General features: G+C 34.9%; 1 protein-coding gene across 8 annotated transcripts in view; it reads left to right on the top strand.

The window, feature by feature from the left end:
- SUCO (SUN domain containing ossification factor) overlaps nt 1-21216 on the top strand; it is a 48439-nt gene that overhangs the window by 18994 nt on the left and 8229 nt on the right. For 4 of the 8 annotated variants that reach the window (XR_001603846.2, XM_016221450.2, XM_016221448.2 and 1 more), the window contains exons 8-22: nt 673-809; nt 1552-1619; nt 3194-3301; nt 3873-3978; nt 6001-6021; nt 6225-6280; nt 6760-6851; nt 7671-7733; nt 12697-12765; nt 13532-13622; nt 14757-15917; nt 18473-18560; nt 19049-19153; nt 20672-20826; nt 21096-21187. Coding sequence is in view for 7 of the 8 variants with exons in the window: in XM_016221450.2 (XP_016076936.2) it covers nt 673-809; nt 1552-1619; nt 3194-3301; nt 3873-3978; nt 6001-6021; nt 6225-6280; nt 6760-6851; nt 7671-7733; nt 12697-12765; nt 13532-13622; nt 14757-15917; nt 18473-18560; nt 19049-19153; nt 20672-20826; nt 21096-21187 (2412 nt within the window). In the remaining variant the exon portion in view is untranslated. The remainder of the gene's footprint in view (nt 1-672; nt 810-1551; nt 1620-3193; nt 3302-3872; nt 3979-6000; nt 6022-6224; nt 6281-6759; nt 6852-7670; nt 7734-12696; nt 12766-13531; nt 13623-14756; nt 15918-18472; nt 18561-19048; nt 19154-20671; nt 20827-21095; nt 21188-21216) is intronic. The other 4 variants (XM_016221446.2, XM_016221449.2, XM_016221454.2 and 1 more) reach the window with 3 other exon arrangements.

Below are 21216 nucleotides of genomic sequence, written 5' to 3' on the forward strand. Positions count from 1 at the left end.
TTAAAGGAACTGGTTTAAATATGCTTCTCTCTCTTTAATTTGTAAAATAAAATAAAACTTTGAAAACTTTTTAAAGGTAAAACTTACCAAGATGCTATTAATTACCCATATGTAATTTACCTATGTAAGATTTTAATCCTAATTAAAGTCCATTCTTGTAAATTAAATTACTCAGTGAGGATAAAATAAGGTGATTTTCATCTCAGTTTATAAGAGGAAAATTGAGGCCTGGAAAGTTCTGAGTCATAAAGCTTTAAACTGTAAATACAGTTTACTAAAGTTAGTAACACTTTCTTTTTGCTTTTGTAGACTAGTTTTCAGAGTTAAGAATTCTTAATATTGGGGCTAGAGATAGAGGATAGCGTTCATCCTTAATAGTTAAGTATGTACTTTATATTTTTAAAAGCTTTGATTCTTGTGGGTGAGCTTCATTTTTTGAGTTATATTACTTAGACATAAATCAAGCATTGTGGATTTTTGTGGCTAATTTGTATGATTAAGAATATTTTAAAGCTATTGAGGTGAAGCATTTTAAATTTCTTAATGGGTTTTAAAAACATTCTCGTAAGCATTAATACCTGTTCTTCTCTAGACAGCAGCCTATTGCTTTTGAGATCATTGTGTTTCTGGGTTATTTTCAATCATAATCATTATATATATGTTTATAATAAGGTTTGTCTGCAGGTCAGTCGATGCATGCATCTTCTAATGGAGGTCTACATGCCACGAAAAAGGTCCAGAAAAATCGAAATAATTATGCCTCAGTAGAATGTGGTGCCAAAATTTTGGCAGCTAATCCAGAAGCCAAGGTACTTAAGTATAGAATTCTTCTGCACATTTAGGAAGCTAGTGCTTTAATAAATATAGACAGTTATTTTCTGGGAACTATATTTTAACAATGAGCTGTTTTCCTAATGCACTAATAAATGTAGGATTATACTTTTAAAGACCTTTTCTTGTATGAATTCTTAAGTTACATTGATTGATACACTGCACCCTGATTTTTTCTTTTGAAGACTATTTTTTTAGAGCAGTTTTAGGTTCATAGCAAATTGAGAGGAAGGTACAGAGATTTATTTCCCTTTCTTCAGAATGTCAAGTAGTTGGAATCATACAGTATTTCGCCTTTCAAATTGGCTTCTTTTACTTAGTAATGTACGTTTAAGTTTTGTCCTGGTCTTTTCTTGGCTTGCTAGCTCATTTCTTTTTAGTTCTAAATAATATTCCATTGTCTGGATGTATATCACAGTTTATCCATTTACCTATTTAAGGGCATGCACCCTGTTTTTAACTTTTTAAAACTTGTGAAATTTTAAAAAGGAAATAGCCAGTAGAAAATCATTTTTTTCTTTATAGTAACACATTTAATTTCAAATGTGTTGTTGCAAGGCTAACAGTGCTATAGCTATAACTGGTGAATTTTGGCCAAATGAGTGTTTTAGAGTGTTGGGTGTGTTTAAGATCTAAAAATAAAGAAATCCTAGGAAGCTTTAGAATTGAAATAAGTATTTTTACGTAAGTAATTTTTTTCCTCCCCCTTTTTTAAACTAGAGCACATCTGCTATTCTTATAGAAAATATGGATCTTTATATGTTGAATCCTTGCAGCACTAAGATTTGGTAAGTAATAGAAAATTTAATAAAGCACACTCTATATATGTACTTATTATATTAAACTTTTATGTTGGGGTTAAGTTGATTTGCTCATTGTAATCACTTAACAAGCATTTGTGCTTCACTGGTGCTGGTACTGTACTTACCTTAGGTCCTGGGATACAAAGTTGAAGACAAAATGCTTTTCCTATTAAGATGGTCAAAAAAACCATAAACAAACCAATGCCATCTAGGGGGATTCTGTTACTAAAAGACAGAGGGGAAGAATGTGAAGTAACCAGTTAGTGTTTATTAAATGATTCTATAAAATGGAGATAAAATATCCTTTTCAGTTTAAGGCTGGATTAAGTTATCTCACATGGTATCTGACCCACAGTGAGCATTTAGGGGATGTCAGCTTGCTTTCTTCATCATCTTCTCTCTGACACCTGATGGTTTTTACCATCTCCTGGAACTTGGTTTTCTTTTCCAAGATTAAACACAATGTTTTAATTTTAATGCCTTTGATATATTTAGCATTTAATTGCCAGCATATGATCTCATTTGACTTGATAAAATAGTTTATTAAAGTATTGAGTAGAATGCTAGATGTCATGAGTATTTCTTTTCTCCAAATGCCATGCTATATAGAGTTTTAGTTTACACACATGGCACCATATTTTTCTTTTTTTTTTTTCTAGGCAGCAAAATTTGTGGCATCTTTCCAGGTCAATAAATATAGGTCTCTGGCACAATTTTTTAAAAACAGCTTTATTGAGTCGTCATTGACATAAAATGAACTACACATAAAATAAACTGCAACATGTCAAAATGTACAGTTTGTTAACTTTGACACTTTATACATGAAACCATCACACAGTAAAGATAAGGAACATATCCATCTCCAAAAAGTTTTCTATGCTCTGTAATTTTTTTCTTCCCCGCCTTCCACCATAGCAATTACAGATCTGTTTTCTATCACTCTAAGTTACGTTTTCTAGATTTCTATTATAATGGAATAGTTTCTCATGCCATTTTTAACAGCTGTCTGGTATTTTATTGTCTGGGTGGGCAATGAAGTCACCCTCCTTTGTTAATCCTCTATGCTAACCATTTAGGTTGACTGCCACCCTCCACCCTCCAGACTGTGCTTTGGTGTATTAAACTGTATACAGTTGGAGCCATGTGTCCTTAGGATAAATTTCTAAAAGCTTATTGTTGAATCAAGGTCTGTGGCACCTTTTGAGACAATATATATGCCAAATTGCCCTAGACTAGTCAGTTTATACTATCACTAGCTGTTCTTAGTGAAGTCATGTTTTCTCCAAGAATGACCTTTTTCATTAAAAAATTAATCTTTTAAAAATTATGGTATAAACTCAAGATCTTGGTTTATTTTATTTGTTTCCCCCACTAATGATATGCTTGGGAAATACCAGTGTTCCCTTTTGGATAACTAAGGTTGCAGATCCTCCTCCTTCCTTTTTTCAGTGAGTCACGTAATGAACATCTAATTTGTGCAAACTATTAATGTAATGTTTGATATGAACTTGTTTTAATTGGTTTATCTAAATAATTGTCTTGTGTGGTTTTTTTTGAAGGTTTGTCATTGAACTTTGTGAACCAATTCAAGTAAAGCAGTTTGATATTGCAAATTATGAATTATTTTCTTCTACTCCTAAAGACTTTCTGGTTTCTATCAGTGACAGGTAAGTTTAAAGCTGGTTTCTACAGAATTTATGGTGGATCTCTAGTATAAAAATTTTTAACTGGGTCACTTTTGAAAACTTTATTTTACTTTTTATATTAATGTATTAATTTGTAGGAACAGTAATAATACTGCCGTAGTGTAGGCACTTGTTAAATAGCTTACTTTCATTAGCTCATTTAGTGCTTCTTCCAGTCACGATATTATCCCTCCTAAGATGAGGAAGCAGATAAGGAGAGGTTAAGTACCTTGCCCAGGTCACCTCCAGTTTATTTGAAAGCCCTCTCAAGAAGCAGTCCTGGTCCCATTCCTATCTTATCTTTCCTTCTATTTGATAATGGTGTGATTTTTCAAAATATTCTTTCTCCATAAAAAGGAACCTGTCAGAGTTCTAGTTGGAAAAGAAAATGTATGTATTCCACTCAGTATTTAACTCATTTAAACTACATTAAGTCAGTATGTTCATCTGGAGAGGAAAAAAATACACATGATATATCTTGAAGATGTGATGGGACCTCTCAGTATGTGTTTTATGATTTTTTACAAAGAACATTTATATTTTCTATTTTTAGGTATCCCACAAATAAGTGGGTTAAGCTGGGGACTTTCCATGGTAGAGATGAGAGGACTGTCCAGAGTTTCCCTTTAGATGAACAGATGTATGCAAAATATGTGAAGGTAATGTTTACTCATGTAGGACTGTGTTCCAGAATGGAAGCACACCTGTTACTCATACTTTATAACCTCACCACACCTGTTTAGAAATCTGAAAAATTAGAGGACATTTACTGAAGTATACCATTTAATAAAATAATTTTTACTTGGATGTATTATTTTCTTTTTTTAAATTTATTTTTATTTTTTTAAAAAATATATCTTTATTGATTTCAGAGAGAGGACAGGAGAGGGAGAGAGAGAGAGATAGAAACATCAATGATGAGAGAGTCATTGATCGAGCCCAAAACCCGGGCATGTGCCCCGACCAGGAATTGAACCCTGATCGCCTGGATCCTAGGTCAACGACGCTCAACCGCTGAGCCACGCCCGGCCGGGCTGGATATATTATTTTCTGAGAGAAATAGTAGTACATTCCCTTTGGTGTTACTGGAAATGTAGGCCATTTTTTTAATATTTGTGTGTGATGAAATCCCAGATTAAAGCTCTAATTCTCTTGAGTCTTTATATAAAATCTCATCTTCATAGTATCATATTTCTCTCTATTTCAAAACCTGTATCAGTGTTAGTCACTGAAGTCTTTAAAGCACATCTAATTTCTTATTAGAATCTGATTTTTAGATCATTTCACTTTCTCCACCAGTAAATCAAGTAGAATTATCACTCTTGAATTGGATTTAGACTACGTATGGGAATTTCCTACTCTTCTGCTACCCTCCTTTTTTTTCTTTTAAAATAATAGCCATACCTTAAAGTTACCACTGTGTCCATAATATGGCCTTTTGGAATGACAGCAGCTCTAATTTCTCTCTTCTTTAAATGTGAAAACTTATAGCTACCTAATTGTTTTCTGGAATTTTACTGTCTGTCATGTTAAGCATGTATTAAATTGCTTCTATAAGTGGGTAAACTTGTAGTATTCTTAGTCTCAGTATAAACATGCTAAATTCTATTTTTAAAATAGTTGATACTCTCAGTCAGTGACTCAATAGTGTTCTGAAAAATGGAGGTACATTTTCAATTCCTTTTAAAATGAATACTGAAATAATTGTTTAATGGCCTTTTTATATAGCACAGTTTTTACACTATGATGAGGAAAAGCGTTCAAAATTATTTGGCAGGTGATACAATTGTATTTAATTTTACAATTCATGCAACTCACATGTTATGAAATAATTCTGAGGATCCTCCTTTATACCATCTACTTTGTTAATAATGAAACAACATTTTATTGTGGCATAAAATGCCAAGAAAAACTACCTATCCCGTCTCTTTTATGGTGGGAGATTATAGAGCATTTTGATGATTAGTTTTCTAAAAAGTCCTTTTTGGTAGAATTAAGTCTAAAAGCAGAAAACATTAAATGTTATTTAAGTTTACCTGGGTTTTTCTTATTCCAAAAGAACTAAACCCAAATCTGCAAACTACTGTTTAGTAGTTTATATTTTAAAAGTGGGTTGATATATATTTCTTCTAGTGTTCTAAGTTATACCTGAAGTGACATAGCATACCAAAAAGTCATGCTTTTCCTAAAACAATTTGTGTACAGTATTGTAAAAGAATAAATATTATTTCATATTATGGTTGTTAATCTTTTTTTTCAGTATGTATGAACATAGATATGTATATCAACATACGTATTAATATATAAATTCATATATAGGTGTATATATAAGATACATATCAGTAATAATTAAAGTGATATAAGGCACAGGCTGTTTGTAGAACTTTATTACTTTTAGAAAGCTTTCTTAACGGATAAATAAAATAGCTGCAGTGAATTTTAGGTTAACTTAATAGCCTTAAAGTTAATTTATTTTATCACAGATTATACTTTATAGTCGTGATAGTAAAAATTTAAGTCAGTGCTTTGATTTCTGCAAAGAATTGAGGGTACTACAATTTTACCCATCAAAGTACATTGCTTTCTATAATTGTGCAATATAATTTACAAATATTAAGTATTGCTTGTGGCATGTTATCTAGACTTTGGAACTGATTTTCTTTTCCTTTCTCTTGCTTCAGATGTTCATCAAATACATAAAGGTTAGCAACCTTCTCTTTTGCAATATTGGATAACAGGGCATGGCATACTACTGCATGGCAAAAAACCCAAAGCTTTACAAGGACTGATTTGGGGGAAATGAGGACTTTATTTTTAGAAATGTTGTAAATGAAAATCTGAGTACACTGTTGGATAATCTCACAGCACGGTGTTAGCTTCCTATTTCATGTGCTTTTATTCTTAGGTGGAGTTGGTGTCCCATTTTGGATCAGAGCACTTTTGTCCATTAAGCCTTATAAGGTAATACAGAACAAAATACATTTGCTGAGTGGTTTATAAAAGTAGCGATACACAAAAATCCCATTGTATTTAAAATGAAAAAGTAGTTTTCTATTATGTGAAGTTAATACCATAGAATTATAAGCTGTTTTTTGCTTTTGAATATATTTTAAGAAAATGTCAAAATCCCCCTTTAAGTAAAAATAACCATTTTTATGTGTTTGGTTTGGTTTGCTTTCACAATAATGCAGGAAACATTTTAGACTGATATAAAATTTGGTCATTGTGTTTTTAATTGCCTTAAATAGATGAATTTTACATTTTAATAGAAACAGTGGCTGGCTGCAGTGTAAGGATTGATGGTTATTTTGGAGTCCAAAAGCTAATGGCTCTCAAAACATGACCAGATTTAATGTAATTTTGTCATTTATTGAGAAGAGATGACTCTTTTAACAACTCTGTTTGGTTTTGAGACTCTTTAATGAAGTTGTTGTTAATAGGGTATTTGGCACTAGCATGGTGGAAGAATATGAAGAGATTGCTGATTCCCAGTATCAGTCAGAACGGCAAGAACTATTTGATGAGGACTATGGTAAGTGATTTTAAAACAGGTGACTATTATGTATGTATTTTTTCTTTTTTAAATTGAATAGTAATGGATAAGTATAGGTCAGTTTAAAAAATTAATATGATGGTTGTATTTAGACTTTAGTGTATATTTTTTCTTTTTAACCTTAATAATTAATTTTTTCTTAAATCTATTTTCTAAAATTTCCTTTGTAAATTGAGCTGTTTTCCAAGCTTATCAATCAGTATTTGTAACTGGAACTCCCATAATATCTGTGCTATAAATTGTGATTATATTCGTATGCTAGGCCCAAAAACCTATTAAACTTACAAGGTAACTGAAATAATAAAATTGAGCATTAATTCCTTTGATTTGCTTTGAAACCAAAAGCAAGCCCATTGAAGCTGAGCCTTTGAGAAACACCTGTGAGCCTGAAGGGGTAGGAGGGTTTATGACACCCTCTATTCCTGCTTTATCAAGTCCTAGTTTTAAGATCTCTTAAATCATAATCTGAACAATTAAATTTTCCCTTCAGTTTTCCCATAAATGAAGACATTTACAAGGGTTGTAAAGTACATTGAAACCTGAATAGAAGTCCTATATGTGGTGATTAAAATTTTGTTAAGCAGTAGAATTCCTTTCCTTGGTTTACATTCATTGGATGAATGACTTCTGAATCTCATTTTCTTTTGGTCAGCATATTCTGACCAAAAGAAAGGTGTATGGTGAATATTTACTATAAAATTTGTCTTAGACGACAGCTGACTTGGACATAGTCTGAGCTTGTAAGCATGTTCCTGGAGAGAGTTCTCAGTTAAGGACCTTCACTGTTTCTTTAAACAGATTTCCCGCTGGATTACAATGCTGAGGACAAAGGCTCAAAAAATATTCTTGGCTCAGCCACAAGTAAGTCTGTTGGGCTTTTCCTGGTCGCTGTTAGTGTTTCTCAGCTTTTCCCCTTCACATAGGTTGTCATTTGTTTTGTGGTATAGTTTAGGAGACTCCTCCCCTCATGTTCATCTTTGAGTTGAATTTAGATACTGGCTTTTGCAAAACATTTTTATGGGAATAAAATAGAAAGGGTGGATGAAAAGAAAGAGGAAGAAATGCAGTCATCAGTTCTACTCTAATTAAGTGCTCATAACATTAGGATATTCCTTAGAGTGAGGAATGGGGTATGAATTCACTTGGGGACAGAATTATTAAAGAGGTCCCAGACCATAGAGTGGGCAGCTGGGTAACCATACTGGATGGGAAAGGAATTTGAACAGTAGTTTCAGAGGTCGTACCCATCAGTGAAATCCTAACAAACTAGGATTCTTTAATCTATGGATAGGATTAGTTTCCTCTTTAATTTTAAAAGCTGTTCTTATCCATAATAATGATTCCCAAGGAATAACAGTAATATTAATACACTCTTTGTAAACTAAAGAAACAGTGACAGTGATACTAGTGGCTTTGTTTCTTGTCATTCCAACCTATTATCTGAACCTAGTGGTAGGCTAGCTAAGGAGACTTGTGGAAAAGACTGTTACCGACCCTTTGTTTTTTACCGTTCGAATGTGGGTAGGTATATTTAATGTTTGTTATTTTTGGTTATTCCTGAAATGTAAAACTTACTGGAAAAAGCTTCCTTTTTACTTGGAGAGTCGTAATTGAATTTAGTAGAATATCTTAGTAAAATAGAAGATTGGTTGCTTCCCTTGTTGCTTCTAGTGAGTTGAATTGCTTGAATCCCAGTCTCATAGCCCATTGACTATAGTAGCTCTTCTGGATACTCAACCATACATAATACATATACTAAGTGTATGTACCTAAGCTACAGGATGTGAAGTTGAGTCATTTCTCTTTATTTTTTCTTTTTTCCCTTTATTTTCTCCTTCCTAGACTTGGGTGGACTTTTTTTTTTTTTTTAAATCCTCACCCAAGGATATACTTTTATTGATTTTTAGAGAGAGAGGAAGGGAGAGAGAAACACTGGTGTGAGAGAGAAACATCAGTCACTTTCCTTCTGTTTGTGCCCTGACTGGGAACTGTACCCATAATCTTTTTTGGTATATGTGATGCTATTTTGCCTATCTGGATATTAATATTATTGTTGGTGTCCTTAAATTTGTAATTAAAAATTCTGTGTTATGTAATACTCGTCATAGTTTAATGATGCTGAATAAGCTGTGAGGAAGCATTGTTATTTTATGTGGTCAGAAAATTATCCCAGACTAAAAGATCTCTAGCGTCTTATGGTTACTGGAGAGAGGGAGGCCTTGTGGGGAAATAATAATATGTAGTGTTAGATAAAGGAAAACCCTATTGATATTCTTGGTTTCTTTTTCTATCTTCTTATGGGACTAATGCCTAGACACTGCTGACACCTAGCTATATTTTTAGTGGGGGTATTTTCCTACTTGTAATTACTACTCTGACCAATGTATTATGTTAATTAACTAGGTATATAATCTTCCAACTTTTTGGATCTTTCTTTAACGGTGTGTTTCTTAGTAGCACATCATTTATTTTTCATTTTATGGCTCTTAAAGGGCAGCTAATTTATTAGTGTTCTAGGTGTTGGCAGAATTGTATAGTGAGACTGACTAGGTGGGTGGGAGGATGTCAGCTGAGTCTACCCATGGAAAAATGGATTTTGAAAGATATCCATCTCTTGAAATTTCAGAATGAGAGAGGCAGTGGGAGCTGAGTGATGAGACTTTGTTGTCATAAAACTGGTAGGCGTGACCTAACACTGCTGCCTTCTATACCCGTGTCCTAATTTCCTCTGAAGAGACTGGGACTGTTTCTGAGCCTGACCTAGCTACCGCCTCCAAGGTGGTGTAACTGTAAGGAGTAAATAACTGAGTGAAATCAGGCCAAAGAGCCAGTCTCTAGCACTAGAATGTCCGAGTTTGACTATAATCATCACCACATTTGAAATTAGCACAAAATTGGCCAATTTTGAACCTAATTTATTTTTAATATTTATGTTGTCCCTCCTAAATAATTCTGTGGCTTTAATCTTAATAGAAATTCCTTTTTCCATTTGCTGTTGAGCAGTTAGTAGCTGTAGGAAATATATATCACCAGAGTATGTTGCTTCTGATGGGACTTGGTTATCACAGAGCATGCATCCCGCAAATTTAGAAATTCTTGATGTTACATAATTTACTTACTGCCCAGAAGGGAGACATTACTTAGAGCAGCATTCTTGGCTTTGTGTGTGTGTCAGTTCTGGCAGCTCTTCCACCTTTGGATTACATTCTCAAACCAGAACATTTACATGTTATACATCAACAAAAATTTTTCATATTACTCTACTCTCCTTGTGCGTTGTCACGTGGGTTGTCCAGACTACTCTTTTTTTTTTAATATTCTTGCAAGTCTGCCTTTACTCCTCAGTACTGTCTACATTTTGTTAGAGTTGCCAGATCTGCTGAAGGCCAGACTTCTGTGTATATTTAAGTATAAGTCCAAGTATTTTTTTAATGGCTGTATATATTTTAAGGTCCTAGAAGGAAGAGAGAGCGAAGATGTGCACATTGCAGAGGCCGCCGAATGCATGCAGGAGGAAGTAGTTTTTTTATGGTTTTGTCTTGTTCTCTTGTAGCGTAGGTTGTATGTCTTCTGTGTCAAAAAGAGCCATTGCTGTGCTGGAAACCGAGTGTAACATACTGATTTTTGGTTCCTAGGAGAATTTCATTCTTAAAGAGAAGAGATGGGATGAATAGTTGCCAAACTCAAAGATAAAGGGGTTAGCTAATCCAGGAGAAATTAGGGACAGGTATCTAATTTGGCACTATATTTCAGATTATTATCTTTGCCTGCACTGAAGGCTTTTTAGTGGCCCGATGACCATCGTGACAGGCTGTCATGTGTTTGGGTGCAGATTGAGGAGTCAGAGTAGAATATTCACAAAGCTGCTTTCTCTTGAAAGACAAAAAAAAAAAAAAAAAAAAGACTACACGTGGCAGTGTTCTGTGAACATAGCAAAATTGTTGTAGCTTAGAGGGGCTGAGAAAGTAGAAATTTGCTAAATTTTGCTTCTCTTTAATGGCCCCTGAAATGATGATAAATAATATTTTAAAGTGATGGGGATAATATAATCTACTTTACTGTATGTACTAGCATTAAATTTAGGTTAAAATATGCTCTAAAGCTACTTTCTTCATACAGATGAACAAGTGTATTCTTTTTTTGAATTCTTTAATAATAAATGCCAAAATAATTGAAATCTGAGGTAAGATCGCTCTTGGAAGCACAAGGGACTTAGAGCATAGACTTGATTCCGAAACTTGGGTTCTGTGAAGTAGACCAAACTCTAGTCAGCAGGCCAAATAGAAGAGCCGATGCTGCTACTGCACTGTCTGTTGACATTAAAAGTGGGTTCATGAGGAAATAACAGTTTCCATTGCTACTTCATCTTGGTTTGTGAGGAAATGCGGAGTTTCCATTCCTGTTTTTATCTCATGCTGAGGCATCTCCTTAGCCTAATAACCAAGGCCTCTTCTCTGTTTACCAATTTGCCAGATCAACAGGTAGGGTTGACCTACAATCCTAGACGTTTAAAAAGCAAATACAAAGCTTTTGTATGTAATACTAGTAGTGATTGGAAACAGTACCACTGCTTTGTTGTCTTCAGATTGTAGAGTCTTATTTAAGTAAAGATCAAAGTTAATAATGGTCTACTGGTTATTACTTTTGAAGCAGTCTAAAATTTCCTACTTCTTTCTCCTACCATAAAGCATGCATTTACAGGATCAGCTCCACATGACAGTTCCCAGCCTTCATGTGCTAGCTTTTCCTCTCTAGATCCTTTCTAACTCTTCACATCTGTGGTTTTCATGGAAAGAGTGATGGAAAAACCCTGTGGGTCTCTCTTAGGAAAGGAGACGAAGATGGAAATACTGCTGAGGCTTAATTTGTAGCCCATGCCAGATCTTAGTATTTTAATAGGAGAACTACCTGATACTGATGAATTAACTTCTAGTGGAATGTTAGAGATTAGATTGGGGATGGAAGTTAATTTCACTTGAAGTTCTATCATATTTTTGGGAGGAAGCCTCCTGTTCGTAGCACCAGCTCTTTGTGGAGTCCGCTGTTCTGTGCTCCTCACATACCTTCGGCTCTTTAAATAGATATGAAGGTTCATCGACTCTACCCATCATCCAAACATTCTCTTTGGAAAGAGGCAGAATTAGCAAGCATGCAGATTGCTCTTCCTACAACACTTAGAATTTTATGACTTTTACTTTGAATGAATCTGCCTATGCCCATACTCCCCAGTTCACAAAAGAACTTGTGATTTATTACCCATAAAACATCATTAAAAGTTATCAAAATTGATTCAGTACAGTATCAGTTTGGGGTTTAATCATATTACCATCAGATACTATATGTTTATAGTTGAAAATAAAAAAACCTTTCTGCTGTCCTTTGGATAATAATCTCTTTTTTTATATTTTTACCAATGATAATTACCTGTCTTCAGGCTTTTTGGTTTTTGTTTTAAAATGTAGAACGTTCTTAAAGAAAAACAGGCTTTTCTGTAAAATGTGAATTTTGGTTGTCACATTTCTTCTCTGTCGATATGTTGAATTATACATGAAATTTTGTAAGGCTGAAGACAGTGTTTTGGTAAAAGGTTTGGGGAAGTTTGGAAAAAAAGTATAGTTTTAAATTCCTTCTGAACATAAAAATTCAGATTTATGCTTTTTACTTCTTGGCTGAAATTTGTGTCCAATATTGGACTTACATAGTAAGGTGAATAAAAGAGAAGTCCAAAAAGACCATTATAAATGGTTCTTTGATTATCTGATATTAAGTTATATGAGAGTATTTAGGTGTATTGGTATTTCTTTCTGATTGAATTTTGTTTTAGATGCCATTCTAAATATGGTGAATATTGCCGCTAATATTCTGGGAGCAAAAACTGAAGACCTGACAGAAGGTACCTAATAATTTTATGGGTCTTTTAAATATCTGATACTCAAGGGGTCTTCTTAGTTAGGAAAATTAGTTAATAAGCCAAGCAATTTGATTTTTCATTAGAAATACAGAAATGATCCAAAGGAACCTACCAGTCTTCTGTTATTCACTGTTTGTTTCAGTTGCACAAGTTCTCTTTTATAATAGGATCCTGTCTCTATAAAATTCAGGAATTTGGTTTTTGATTCTTCCCTGCTGTAGGAGTAAAATGATTTTATCCTTTATCTCTTTCCTGAGGTTTTGGTGCCTTAATGGTACTTCATGTATGCTTTATTTAGCAAATAGCTACTCAGTTTAGAAGCAATTTTTTCCCTTACAGAATGCCAAATAAGAATATTATTAACAAGGAGAAATAATCTTGCCCTTTAAAAAAAAAAAGAGCCAAGTGCAGACTTAAAAGAACTCATTTATTTCTTCTCATTCTCTTTAGAAACTCTTTCAGGTATCTGAAAGGCATACTAACCATGTAAGATTACACGAAGTCACAGTCATCTGACTTTCTTTAATTATCTGAGAAGCTGAGAAAGAATACGCATCACTTGCAGTTGTGATCTTGTATAGTCATTTCTTTCTAAAAGAACTTGGATGAAAATAGTCTGCAGTAGCAAACCTAATTGACTTTTTTCTTCTCCCTTGAGAAACTAAAGTTCTTTATTTGTTATAGTGCAATATCTTCATAGTATAGCTTTTAAAAATTAAACTCAACATGGTCATCTTTCTTACAATAGGAAATAAAAGTGTATCTGAGAATGCCACGGCCACAGCTGCACCCAAAATGCCTGAATCAGCTCCTGTTTCAACTCCTGTTCTTTCACCTGAGTAAGTTACATCGTAATATTAGAGTTCTGTTACGAGTACATAAAAAGTACTTGTAATTTGTGTGTGAGATGATTATTAGCTATATAAAGCTCCAGATCATCGGGCAGACATTTCACAGCTACTTGAAACATCTTTGGGTTGCTTTTGGCTACTAGGAATACACTCCAGACCAGATGTTTGTTGTTTGGTATTATGTATTACTTATTCACAACAGTGAATCTTTTCCTTATTGCAAACATGATTGACATAACTCGACTATAGGTTTGAAGATACATTTCAAAGGCCTGTTTTTATTAAGTTTAAATTTAAAGCATTGATTAAGTATCTGTGCTATGCTTAGAAAGCTATGAAGGGTACCTGAAATACCCAGAGCAGTGATTCTTAAAAATGTGTTTGTTACACAGTGAACTCTGATAGCGTTCACTTTCTCAAATCGAATGATGTAGATCTTTTCAGTGTAGTAGGGCACTTTGGGCATATATATATGTAGGTAACGTGTATGTCATAGCATATAAAATATTCTCTCTTTTGTTGGGTCTTTTCTACCAGAGACGATTAAGGTGTTTGGCACCTCTACTTCTTATCTATAATAGATAAACTCATAATGAATTGGAAACATGGGTATAGTTATAAATTTATGTATATTTCATTGGATGTACTCCTGTAAAACTTTGAGAAGCCTTTTTTCTCCCCAAGGAACTCTGTTTAAGAATATAAGATATTTGAACATGAAGCAGTTTAAGGTATATACGTAATGACGCATGCAATGGGGTAATGAGGCTTGTAAAGATTTGTTGAATATTTACAGGAGGAATGGTACATGATACATTCAGGAAATGGAAGTAGTGTTCATATTCAAACAGCTCGTAAACAGAGATTAAAGAAAAGTAAGGTTGATTTGGTAAATATGCTGATTTGAGTCATCTGTCTGGTCACTTGATAAATGGTCTTTCTGTTACCATTTCTAAATTATATTTGCTTCTATAATGAAAATTATTTGATGGAAAAGGTCATCCAAAAAAATATTTGAGTGTTATCTTTATTTCTAGCCTTACCTATAACATTTTCCTTAAACAGAATTTTAACTTTAGATTTCTAATTAAAGTGATTTATAATTATGGTATGTATTTCTAGGTTTGTAACTACTGAAGAACAGAGCCATGACACAGAGCCATCATCACCAGATACTCCCAAAGAGAGCCCCATTGTCCAGCTAGTTCAAGAGGACGAAGAGGAGACCAGTCCATCTACCGTGACCCTTCTGGGTAGCGGAGAACAAGAGGATGAATCATCACCCTGGTTTGAGGCTGAGACACAGATATTTTGCAGTGAACTGACCACAATTTGTTGCATTTCTAGTTTTTCAGAATACATGTATAAATGGTGCTCAGTTAGACTTGCTCTTTATCGGCAGCGCAGCAGAACTGCTGTGAGTGAAGAAAAAGATGATCTTGTGTTAGCTCAACCGCCATTACTACCCCCTGCAGAATCAGTAGATGTTTTAGTGTTGCAGCCTCCAGGGGGAGAATTGGATAGTAAGAGTAAGGAAAAGGAAGCCGAAACTGTTGTTCTAGGTGACGTAAGTAGTATGCACCAAGGTGATTTGATTAATCACACTGTAGATATAATTGAACTTGAACCGAGCCATCCTCAAACTCTCTCTCAGTCTCTTCACTTAGATGCTACTCCAGAAATCAGTTCCTTATCTAAAATAGAAGTATCTGAGCCTATTAAATATGAGGCAGGACACACACCATCACAAGTGATTCCCCAAGAGAGTTCTGTTGAGGTTGATAATGAAATAGAAAAGAAGTCTGAGAGTTTTAGTTCTATAGAGAAGCCAACTGTGATGATCTATGAAACTAAACTTAGTGAAGTAATGGATAGTACTGTAAAAGAAGACATAAACCCCATGCAGATTCTCACAAAGCTATCTGAAACAGTAGTGCCACCTATAAACACAGCTGCGGTGCCAGACAGTGAAGATGGGGAAGCCAAAATGAACATAGCTGATACACCAAAGCAGATGCTGACTCCTGTTGTGGATTCCTCATTACCTGAAGTGAAAGAGGAAGAACAGTCTCCAGAAGATGCCCTTTTAAGAGGGTTACAGAGGACAGCTACAGACTTTTATGCTGAATTGCAAAATTCTACAGATCTAGGATATGCTAATGGAAATCTTGTGCATGGATCAAACCAAAAGGAGTCAGTGTTCATGAGACTTAATAATCGTATTAAAGCCTTAGAAGTTAACATGTCTCTCAGTGGTCGCTATCTGGAGGAGCTTAGCCAAAGGTAAGCTTTATTATGAATTAGCACAATCCACTTTGCACAGTGAGTTAAGTAGCGGAATGTGATCTGTTATTAGAGGAGAGGATTTGATGATCTCCTGTTAAAATAGTAGTAAACTCCATTTTAGCTGGAGAGAGAAAGTTAGATATTTACCAGTGACTTACAGGATTTATTTTCTTTCTTAGGTGTACTAAGTGACATAACACCTTTATTATTAGGTTACATTTGAATGATCTGTAATCATTTTCTTCTTTCTTCTGTTGCTTAACTTTAGCCACATTTACTGTTTGATTCCCAGAGCACTCATGGGAAAAATTGTAGTCTATGGGCCTTGTAGCTCTTAGAGGAACTTGACAAGATAACTGAAAAATTTAAGTGAAGTCTAAAGTCTGAATTGGATGATGAGGCAACATTTGTACTCTTTCAACAACTCCTAGAATCCTGATTCTAGCTGTAATCATTAATGCTCTTAGGCACCAGGGGTGGTGCTAGTGTGCTTGTACAGTGATCAAGACCCCAGGCCCAGTTCTCCATGTTTTCAAACTTGTTTCCTCTTATCCCTTAAGTGTCCCATGTCCTTAGGGCTTCTCCTCCAACATTTTGTAACTACCTAGGCACTGAGTGTCCAGAGTTCCTGATATACTACCTTTTTCTGCTCTTCTTAAATCAAAATGCTACTAATGAGACATCACTAAGGTAGTCATTGTATCCTAAAGGGGTTTTATTCCTAATCCATACATATAATGTATTGGCACATTGTGTGTGTGTGTCCATGCATGCCCACTGAGCTACCACATACCTGCTCTGGCCTCTACCCGCCCTCACCTGCCCTCCTCCAGGGGAAATCACAGAACTCACTAATCTTGTTTTAAATTGAGATAATTGACATATTAGTTTCAGGTGTACAACATAATGATTTAATATTTGTATATATATTGCAAAATGAGCACCACAGTTAGCCTATTTATCATCCATCACTACACAGTTAAAAGTTGTTTTTTCTTGTGATGAGAACTTTTAAGATCTATTCTTTTAGCAACTTTCAAATGTACAGTAGAGTATTATTAACTATAGTCACCGTGCTGTACGTTACATCCCCATGACTTACTCATTTTATAACCTGAAATTTTTACCTTTTGTTCCACTTCACCCATTTTGCCCACCCCTTACCCATCTAGGACAACCATTAATCTGTTCTCTGTATCTAAGAGTTTGGTGTTTTTTTCCTTCAGTTTTTTTTTTATTTTTTTCCCCACATATAAGTGAGATCATACCGTATTTGACTTTCTCTGACTTATTTCACATAGCATAATGCCTTCAAGATCCATCCATGTCGTATCCAATGGCTAGATTTTCTCCTTTTTGTGGCTGAATTAATATTCCTGTGTGTATCATATTTTCTTCATCCATTTATCCATCGGTGGACACTAAGGTTGCTTCCGTGTCTTGGCTGTTGTAAATAATTCTGTGTGTGTGTGTCGGGGGGTAGGGGGGTACAGATATCTTTTAGAGGTAGTGCTTTCACTTTCTTTGGATAAATACCCAGAGGTGGAATTGCTGGGTCATATTGTAGTTTTATTTTTAATTTGTTGGGGAACCTCCATACTGTTTTTCATAATAACTGCACCAATTTACATTCCCAGCAACAGTGTACTCACTTTTCTTCACATCCTCACCAACATGTATTATTTTTTGTCTTTTTGAAGATAGCCATTCTAACAGGTGTGAGGTGATAATCTCATTGTGATTTTGATTTGCATTTCCTTGATGATTAGTGCTGTTGAACACCTTTTCATGTACCTGTTGGCCATCTGTATGTCTTCTTTGGAAGAATGTCTATTCAGATCCTTTGCCCACTTTAAAATCAGATTGTTTTGGGGTTTTTTGGGCTACTGAGTTGTGTGAGTTCTTCATATATCTTGGATATTAGCCCCTTATCAGATATATGATTTGCAAATATTTTCCCCCTTTCCATGGGTTGCCTTTTCATTTTGTTGATGGTTTCTTTGCTGTGCAGAAGCTTTTTAGTTTGATATGGTCCCACCTGTTTATTTTTGCTTTTATAGCCTGGGCTTTGGTGTCAAATAATAAAAAAAACATCGCAAAGACCAATGTCAAGGAGCTTATTGCCTCTTTTCTTCTAGAAGTTTTATGGTTTCAGGTCTTACATTTTTTAATTTGAGTTAATTTTTGTGTATGGTGTAAGATAGTGGTCCAATGTTAGTCTTTTGCATGTGGCTGTCTGATTTTCTCAACTCCATTTATAGAAATAACTGTCCTTTCCCCATTGTATATTCTTGCTCCTTTGTCAGAAATTAATTGACCATACATGCAGTTAATAAATCTTATAGCATGAGATACGTAGAATTGATGCTGAGGTTAGCAGATACGTCAGTTGACCTCTTTTTTTTACCTACGTAAGTGGTCCTATATTGCACAGGTCTAAGTCATTTTCAAAAAAATGGATTTGTCTCATATACTGAAATCAGAAGTGTGTTTTCAGTAATAAATTAATAAATAAAAATTAAAACTAATTTAAATCAATTTTTACTTCTCAGGTACCGAAAACAAATGGAAGAAATGCAAAAGGCTTTCAATAAAACAATAATAAAACTCCAGAATACTTCAAGAATAGCAGAGGAGCAGGTTGGTCATCTTCATGCTTGATTTGCTTTTTATATTAACTTCCATTGAATTTTGTAGACACTTGCTGGTAAGAAGGATAAGTAATGTTGCTTTCCTTTTCCCCCTTATAGCTTATGATTAAGCCTGTTAATGTCATGTTTAGAAAGTTTATGGAGCTATTTGCATTAATATTTCCTCTAGAGAAAATTTTCTTGAGCATTATTCATATTAAATTTCAAGATTTGTGTGTGTGTATATGCAGAAGTGCAGTGTGGTGATTGCAGTGGAGGGGGGGTGAGTGGAGGTGGAAGAGGGTATCGGATAAATGGTGATGGGAAAAATTAAATTAAATTAAAAAATAAAATAAAAAGAGTTTACAGTATTTATTCATTAGGAGCTTTTCTTACTGAGGAACTTAATAGTTTTTCTAGATTATTTTACTTGAACTTATAATATAGCTAATGTACAGATGAAACGACAGATAATACTTATTTCTTCCTTTATCATAGGATCAGCGGCAAACTGAATCCATCCAGTTGCTGCAGGCACAGCTGACCAACATGACACAGCTTGTTTTAAACTTATCAGCAACAGTAGCAGAACTGAAACGGGAGGTAATTGTTGTTGCTTGTATTCTAAGACAGTGTATATCTAGAGGTTGCCGTAAAAATAGGCATGTTAAGAACATGGTATCTAAGAACTTTAACCAAGTGAAATTGTCATTTATAAAGAACTTTTCAGAACACCAGAATGTGGCATTTTAAAGTTTTGGAAATATATTACTTATCCTAATCTTTTGGAAAACATGGCTTTTGTTGTTTAGGTCTTACCTAAAATACAGTTAGTTATAAAGCCATTCTTTTAGGCCTTTTGCAAACCATTGATAGTTGCAACACGCACTTCATTTTCAGTTCAAAAAGGTTTGGGTTGCTTAACAAAGCAAAAATGTCATTGATTTATTAGTAAGTACATATTGAGCAACCAGTATATGTGAGGCATGAGCTATACCATCCCAGTTTGGGACACACAGCAGTGAGTAGTCCCTGGCCTTATAGTAAACATGTGAAGGACAGTGACATAGAGAATAATGAGGTGTGTGGAGTGGTGGTGATAAGGGTTGCAGCTGTAGTCAGATGATGTTGGAAGGCTTATCTGAGGAGATGGCGTTAGAACTGAGCACCCAAGAGGAGTTAGCAGTCACACAGAGGCTGGGGTCACAACAAACCTGTAACTAGATGAACTAGGGCAAAGGACCCACAGTTAGAACCTGTGATTTGTTCAAGTGCAGAAAGAAAGCTGGTTGACTGGAGCAGAGTGAATGAGAGAATTGAGGGTAAGAAGTGAGTTCAGGATATTGCAGGAGCCCAGTCACGTAGGCCTTTGTAGGCAATTGAGATTTGAAATTTACTCTGATCATTGCAAGTCATTGGCAGGTATTATGTAAAGAACTGACATGGGTCATCTCATTGACAACACTGAGGAAGTCCCCATTTGTTGCTTTGTGGAGTGTTTCCTCTTGGGAACCAGCAAGAGCAGAAGTGGGGAGGAAACTTAGGAGGCTGTGGGAGTGGCCAGGCGAGGGGTGTTGGCTTCGACTAGGGTTTTAGATGTGGAGAACAGTGTGACGTTGAATTCAGGATGTGTTTAAGAGGAGAAAGACAAGCGGTGCTGAAAGATTGGACATGTGGACATGTGAGGTGAGGAATTAAGCATGATCCCCATGTTTTTGGCTTAAATAACTAGGCGATTGGTGGTTCCGTTTTATAAGGTGGGGAAGACCAGGAAAGAGCATGTTATTTTTCTGCCCAAGGAGGAGGTAGTACAAATGGAAAGACAAAGCAAATGTGATAAAATATTAATAATTGGTGCACATTGGGGAAAGGCACAGGTATGTTCATTGTGCTGCTTTTAAAACTTTTCCATAGGTTAGAAAATTTCAGTGAATTGGGGGGGAAAAGAAGAAACATTAAAACATTGTCCTGGTAGTACATTTTCAAAGAGCAGGCCCTGCATTTATGATAATGAAGCACATTAAGAAAGTGTTTAGATTTGTCCTTTGAATTTTAAATCCCACTATTTTTGTCCTAGTATGATTTTTAAAGTGCTACTATTCTCCCCTCTTCTCATCTCAGGTCTCAGATAGACAGAGCTATCTCATCACCTCTTTGGTTCTCTGTGTGGTCTTGGGACTAATGCTTTGTATGCAGCGCTGTCGAAACACCTCTCAGTTTGATGGAGATTACAGTTCAAGACTTCCTAGAAGTAATCAGTATCCAAGCCCTAAAAGGTAATGTCGGCATTATATTCCACAAATCCTTTTTGTATTTTTGAGAAATTTGGGCAAATGAAGGGATATTGGGTACATTTCTTAGAGACTAATCCTTAAATTTTTTTTTTTTTTTTTTACATGTATTAGCAGTAACTGGAGTGTTACCTTAGAGATTATTCTTACTTGGCATGTACAGCCCTCAGTAGCTTCCATCTAACCCCAACTATGGAGTAAATTTCACGTAGTGTACTCATTGTGTTTTCTGTTGATTTTTCTTAATGTATTAGGTGTTTCTCTTCCTATGATGATATGAATTTGAAAAGGAGAACTTCATTTCCACTCATCAGATCCAAGTCTCTACAGTTAACTGGCAAAGAAGGTAGGTTTTTATGGATATGCAATTTGTAC

Source organism: Miniopterus natalensis, chromosome 19 (assembly GCF_054644295.1).
Source record: "Miniopterus natalensis isolate mMinNat1 chromosome 19, mMinNat1.hap1, whole genome shotgun sequence".
Taxonomy (NCBI): domain Eukaryota; kingdom Metazoa; phylum Chordata; class Mammalia; order Chiroptera; family Miniopteridae; genus Miniopterus; species Miniopterus natalensis.